This window comes from Corvus kubaryi, unplaced genomic scaffold, assembly GCF_017639235.1.
Source record: "Corvus kubaryi isolate FWS band 111438036 unplaced genomic scaffold, C.kubaryi_AGA036_p1.0 36917, whole genome shotgun sequence".
Taxonomy (NCBI): domain Eukaryota; kingdom Metazoa; phylum Chordata; class Aves; order Passeriformes; family Corvidae; genus Corvus; species Corvus kubaryi.
This window is the reverse complement of record NW_024580981.1, coordinates 1-6,025: the sequence shown is the minus strand read 5'-3', so window position 1 is coordinate 6,025 and position 6,025 is coordinate 1. Positions and strand designations below refer to the sequence as shown.

At 58.3% G+C, this 6,025-nt stretch overlaps 1 protein-coding gene and 2 long non-coding RNA genes across 7 annotated transcripts in view; 1 reads left to right on the top strand and 2 right to left on the bottom strand.

Annotated features, from left to right (window-relative positions):
* The window catches only part of SIRT2 (sirtuin 2), a 3,798-nt gene extending 962 nt beyond the window's left edge, over positions 1-2,836 (top strand). For 2 of the 4 annotated variants that reach the window (XM_042020224.1, XM_042020227.1), the window contains exons 3-15: positions 65-181; positions 405-446; positions 523-629; positions 724-780; positions 884-952; positions 1,044-1,173; positions 1,387-1,446; positions 1,561-1,616; positions 1,742-1,818; positions 1,894-1,945; positions 2,030-2,094; positions 2,355-2,421; positions 2,520-2,836. In XM_042020224.1, the coding sequence (XP_041876158.1) occupies positions 65-181; positions 405-446; positions 523-629; positions 724-780; positions 884-952; positions 1,044-1,173; positions 1,387-1,446; positions 1,561-1,616; positions 1,742-1,818; positions 1,894-1,945; positions 2,030-2,094; positions 2,355-2,421; positions 2,520-2,822 (1,202 nt within the window). In that variant the 3' untranslated portion in view covers positions 2,823-2,836. The remainder of the gene's footprint in view (positions 1-64; positions 182-404; positions 447-522; positions 630-723; positions 781-883; positions 953-1,043; positions 1,174-1,386; positions 1,447-1,560; positions 1,617-1,741; positions 1,819-1,893; positions 1,946-2,029; positions 2,095-2,354; positions 2,422-2,519) is intronic. The other 2 variants (XM_042020225.1, XM_042020226.1) reach the window with 2 other exon arrangements.
* Positions 2,837-3,066: 230 nt separating this feature from the next.
* Positions 3,067-5,267, bottom strand: LOC121660774. 2 transcript variants are annotated; one of them, XR_006014777.1, is made up of 3 exons: positions 4,963-5,267; positions 4,773-4,862; positions 3,067-4,732 (listed from the first exon to the last, which is right to left on the bottom strand). It is a non-coding gene; the product is annotated as an uncharacterized LOC121660774 (long non-coding RNA). The 2 variants fall into 2 exon arrangements; XR_006014778.1 differs by having other exon boundaries at positions 3,067-4,693.
* A 35-nt stretch (positions 5,268-5,302) lies between these two features.
* Positions 5,303-5,929, bottom strand: LOC121660775. Its single transcript, XR_006014779.1, has 3 exons — positions 5,902-5,929; positions 5,413-5,472; positions 5,303-5,322 (listed from the first exon to the last, which is right to left on the bottom strand). It is a non-coding gene; the product is annotated as an uncharacterized LOC121660775 (long non-coding RNA).
* Between the last annotated feature and the right edge of the window lie 96 nt (positions 5,930-6,025).

Genomic DNA, 6,025 nt, shown 5'->3' with positions numbered 1-6,025 from the left:
CTGGGAATTTGGGACGCCGGGGACGCTTTGGGGAGCCTTTGGGGACAGTTCGGTGTCCCCGCAGTGGAGCTGCTGCGGACGCTCCTGTCCCGGACCTTGGGGCTCGGCGGGGACAAACCGGAGCCGGTGCTGGACGAGCTGAGCCTGCAGGGCGTGAGCCGCTTCCTGAAGAGCGACCGCTGTAGGGACGCCGGGAACGGGGACGGGAACGGGGACGGGGCAGCGGGAAGATCAGGCATGGAGGGGGGGACACGGAGACACCGGGAACGGCAGGACACCGGGAATGGGGGAGGGGGGGCGCAGCGGGAACAGGGTGGGTCTGGGGCTTCACAGCGCGGGGGGAAAGGGGCACTTTTGGGGCTCTCGAGGGCAGATTTGGGGTTCACCCCTATGTCCCCCCCCAGGTAAGAACGTCGTGTGCATGGTGGGCGCTGGCATTTCCACCTGTGAGTGCTCTTTGTGGGGGTCCTGGGGGGGTTCGGGGGCGCCCGGGGTGGGTGCTGACCCCCCCAACCCCCTCAGCCGCCGGGATCCCGGATTTCCGCTCCCCCGGCACCGGGCTGTACTCCAACCTGCAGAGCTACAACCTCCCCTATCCCGAGGCCATCTTCGAGATCGATTTCTTCAAGGTACCCCCTCCTTTCCTCCCCAAATTTTAGGGGGGGGTCGTGAGTTTCTGGGGGTGCTCCGAGCCCCCCCCCGACCTCCCTGTGCCCCCCCCAGAAACACCCAGAGCCCTTTTTCGCCCTCGCCCGTGAGCTCTACCCAGGGCAGTTCAAGGTAGCCCTAACCCAACCCCCCCCCCCGAACCTACTGCCAAGCGCCCCCCTACTCAAGGGGGGGGCTCTAAGAGACCCCAAATAACCCCCAAATTCTCCCCCAGCCCACAGTGTGTCACTACTTCATGCGGCTGCTGCAGGACAAAGGGCTCTTGCTGCGCTGCTACACCCAGGTGGGGCCCCCCCTCCCCCCTCAGCCGGTTTGGGGCTCACGGGGATTTTGGGGACCTCCTCCTGACCCCCCACCCCCCATGCCCCCCCCAGAACATCGACACTCTGGAGAGGGTGGCGGGGCTGGACCCGGAGCTGCTGGTGGAGGCTCACGGCACCTTCTTCACGTCCCACTGCCTGCGGCCCTCGTGCCGCCAGCCCTACGGCCTGGCCTGGATGAGGGGTAGGGGGGGGCTCTGGGGACCCCCCCGAGTGGCTGCGGGGGTGCTCCAGCCTGTGCTGCTATAGGGGAGTAACAGCAGCTTGTTCTCCAGTGCCCCTCAAATGTCCCTGTGGTCCCCCAAATGTCCCTGTGCCCCCTCGAATCCTTGTGGTCCCCCCCCAAATGTCCCTTTGCCCCCTTTCCTCAGAGGTCCCCGCTCCCTCTCCTTTTCAGAGCGGATTTTTTCCTCCCTTGTTCCAAAATGTGAGAAGTGCCAGGGGCTGGTGAAACCTGGTGAGTTGTTGTTGGGGGGGTGGGGGGGGGGGGGAGGGGGGCCCAGCGGGAATTTGGAGGGGGGGGGGTGTCTTCCCCCCCCCCACCCCCTCACTCACCTCCCACCCCCCCCAGACATCGTGTTTTTTGGGGAGAACCTCCCCTCACGCTTCTTCGCCCTCCTGGAGTCGGTGAGTGGGGTTTGGAGTGAGGTTTGGGGTTTTTGAACGTGCCCCCCTGCCCCCAGCTTGAACTGGGGGGGGGAGGCTGAGGGGACCCGGGGACCCCCCTCAAGTGACCTCCCCTCCCTCAACAGGACTTTAAAAAAGTCGACTTGCTGCTCATCATGGGCACCTCGCTGCAGGTGCAGCCCTTCGCCTCCCTCATCAGCAGGTGAGACCCCCCCAGCACTGTTCATGGACCCCCCCCAGAGCCCTGGGACCCACCTGTGACTGTCCCTTCACACAGGGTCCCCACTAACACCCCAAGACTCCTGATCAACAAGGAGAAGACAGGGCAGGTGAGGTGGGGGGGAGATTGGGAGGTGCTGAGGGGGGGCGCAGAGCAGCTGCCCACCCCTTGTCATCCCCTTTGTGCCCCTCAGAGTGATCCCCTGATGTCCCTGATGGGCTTTGGCGGGATGGACTTTGACTCAGACAAGGCCTACAGGTATGGGGATCAGGGGGCTCTGCCCCCCCGCCCCCAGGGGTTTGAGGGATCCCCAGCTGGTTTTGGAAACCCTCAAAGTGGTTTGTGGGTTGGAGGATCCCCATCTAGGTTTGGGACACCCTAAGGTAGTTTTGGGGCCACTCAAGGTGGTTTTGGGTATCCACAGGGTGGTTTGGGGACCCCCAAGGTGGTTCTAGGGCCCCTGAGTTTTTTAGGGCCCCGCAAAGGTCACTGACTTTGGGATCCCTGTGCCTGCGCAGGGATGTGGCCTGGCTGGGGGACTGTGACAGCGGGTGCCTGGCTCTGGCTGAACTGTTAGGCTGGAAGGTACTCCCCGACACCTCCCCCCACCTGCACATTTTGGGGGTGCCCCTGCCCCCCAAACCCTTCTGGGACCCCCCTGAACCCCAGTGTCCTCCCCTCAGGAGGACCTCGAGGAGCTGGTGCGGAGGGAACACGCGGCCATTGACGCCAAGGGGGAGGACAAGGACGGGGCGGACCCCCAAAAGCACCGGGGGGACAAGGATGAGGGGGACCCCAAAAAGAGCCTGGGGGACAAGGTGAAGACTCAAAGGGATCCTGAAAAGAGCCTGGGGAACAAGGAAAAAGCTCAAAGTGACCCCAAGAAGAGCCTGGGGGAGAAGGCCAAGGCTCAAAATGACCCTGAAAAGCCCTGGGAGGGCAGCGAGGACCCTCCCCATAGCATGGGGGGGGCAACCCAAAATTAAATGGTAACAGAGGAGTTTTTGGCTTCGTGTGGCCCCGGGGGGCCCGGGGGGGGGGGTGTGTGTGTGAATGGACTGGGGCTCTTTTCCTTAAAAGAACAAAGAGAAAAACAAAAATATATGAAAGAGGGAGAATAAATTACAAAAGGAAAGGGGGAGGTTGAGGGTGAAAAAAGGGCTTTCTCCTCCTCTAAAAAGGGGTGTTACAGCTCCAAAATGTGTAGGAATTCGCAGGGAGGGTGGTGGGGGTGTGTGTACAAAATGCTAAATCCTGTAAAGTTCCTCACTTTTGTATCTACTAAGAAATAATATTAATTTACATTAAAAGAATTGTTTCAAAGTAAAGCTCTGTACATGCTGTATGATACCTGGCATTTTGGGATGGAAGGAAGAGTGGATACGGAGCTGTGGGGTTGGAAAACGCAAATGTGACTTTTTTGGAATGGCAAATGGGACTCGTCGTCCACAAGCCAAAATTGGCCAAAATTTGGATTGCACCTCCAAAATCCCATAATCCAAGGGTTGGTCCCAGAGGGAAGCTGCTAGGACAGATGGGTCTGGCTGGGATTGACTTCCTAGGAGCCGCCTTGGAGCTGCTCCTGAGATGGGGGGGTGGGAAACTTCCCTTCCCGTGGGAAAGAACTGTCACAAAATCCCAGAGTATCCTGAGCTGCCTCCACAAAGTGCATCGAGTCCAACTCCCGCCCTGCCCAGGACACCCCAACAATGCCACCCTGTGCCCGAGATTTAGAAACTCTATCAATATTTCACTGAAATTCAGGGTGGACCAGCGATGGGGGTGCTCGGGTTCTGTTGCGGCCTGGCAGGATTAGCCATAAAAAACCCGGCCAAACCCTTCAACAGAAACACAATTCAGTAACAATTGCAGAGGAAAAATTGCCAGTAACCTCTTACAATCCATGGGGAATTTCCTCGGTAAGTACAAAGCTAGGACATAGAGAATTTTGGAGGGGGAATCCCAATTTTGGCCACGGGTACCCGGACGAGAAGGCCGGTTCTTTTCCACAGCAAGGAAAGCCCGGCACCCCGGTGTTTCAGGGACAGACAACGGCCCGTGCAGGGGAGGGAACGACCAGCAGGACCTTTCTCCACCTCGCCCCCCGCTCCAAGGTGTGGCAGCTCCAGGCGTGAGTGGCTGCTTTCAGAGGGTTACCGGGGCACACCTGCACAGGGAGCTGCTGGTCCAGCGGGGCCAATGGGGCATCCCAAGTGTCCCCCCAGGAATGACGGTGGGAGCATCCAGCAGGGGCCGGGGAGCAGCCGGATGCACACGGGCACCCGAGCAGGCGGGGCAGCATGGGGTGCCAAGGGGAAACTTTCAACTTCCCCCTTTTATCTTGTCAGTCCCTCCCTAGAGGCCCCGGTCCCTCCACAGTGCCCCCAGAAAAGAGAGGGGTGATTAGGAGAAAAGAGGTTTAAAAATTGAGGGAAAAACCTTCCTTTTCCGTAATTGTCTGTAGTCAGGTTGAGAGAGAATCCCCATCCTGTGATTTTAACAGTATCATTTGAAGGAAACCCTGCCTTATCTATGCTGTTGGGGGTATCAGTTGACAGGGAATCCCCATTTTCCATTCTTTTGTAGTTTAAATGGAAGGGAAAAACCTCAACCATGCTATTTTATGAACGCACAACCCAAATCAAATACACAAACCCCACACAACCTTCTAGAGCACCATAGGACTCAATGGGACCCCACAGAACTTTCTAGAACCCCACAGAACTCCACAGAACCCCACAGAACCTTCTGGAGCCCCACAGTGCCCCATAGCAGCCCCATAGCAGCCCCATAGAATCTTCCAGAGCTCCATAGAACCCAATGGAGCCCCATAGAACCCACTGGGAACCAACAGAACCTTCTGGAGCCCATAGAACCCAATGGGACCTCACAGACCCTTCTGGAACCTCATAGAGCCCCATAGAGTCCCTCAGAACCTTCTAGAGCACCATAGGACCCCACAGAGCCCCGTAGACCCCTGTAGAACCCCATAGAACCTTCTAGAGCCCTACAGCGCCCCATAGAACCTTCTAGAACCCCATATGACCCAATGGGACCCTATAGACACCCATAGAACCTTCTAGAGCCCCATAGAGCCCCACAGAACCCAATGGGACCCCACAGAACTTTCTAGAACCCCACAGAGCTCCATAGAACCCCATAGAACCTTCCGGAGCCCCACAGCGCCCCATAGAGCCCCACAGAACCCCGTAGAGCCCCATAGAGCCCCATAGAATCTTCCAGAGCTCCATAGAACCCAACGGAGCCCCATAGAACCCAATGGGACCCCACAGAACCTTCTGCAGCCCTGCAGCCCCCCAGAGACCCCCACAGGACTCCACAGAACCTTCTAGAACCCCATAGGACCCAATGGGACCCCACAGAATCTTACAGAGCCCCACAGAGCCCCACAGAACTTTCTGGAGCCCCATAGAACCTTCTAGCACACCATGGGACCCCACAGACCCCCACAGAACCCCATAGAACCTTCTGGAGCCCCACAGCACCCCATAGAACCTTCTAGAACCCCACAGAACCCAATGGGACCCCACAGAGCTCCAGAGAATCCAATGGGACCCCATAGAACATTCTGGAGCCCCATAGAACCCAATGGGACCCCATAGAACCCCACAGAGTCTTCTAGGACCCCGTAGAGCCCCACAGAACTCCACTGAACCTCGTAGAACCTTATGGAACCCCACAGAGCCCCCCAGTCCCTTCTGGAGCCCCACAGAGTGCCATAGACCCCCACAGAGCCCCACAGAACCTTCTGGAGCCCCACAGTGCCCCGTAGAGCCCCATAGAATCTTCCAGAGCTCCATAGAACCCAATGGGAACCCGTAGAACACCAGAGGGCTCCACAGAACCTTTTGGAGCCCCACAGCGCCCCATAGAACCGAATGGAATCCCGTAGAACCCATAGAGCTGCACAGCGCCCCACAGTGCCCCATAGAACATTCTGGAACCCCACAGAACCGAATGGGAACCCATAGAACCTTCTGGAACCCCACAGAACCGAATGGGAACCCATAGAACCTTCTGGAACTCCAGGGAACCCAATGGGACACCACAGAACTTTCTAGAACCCCACAGAACTTTCTGGAGCCCCACAGCGCCCCATAGATCCTAATGGAACCCCACAGAGCCCCATAGAATCTTCCAGAGCTCCATAGAACCCAATGGAGCCCCA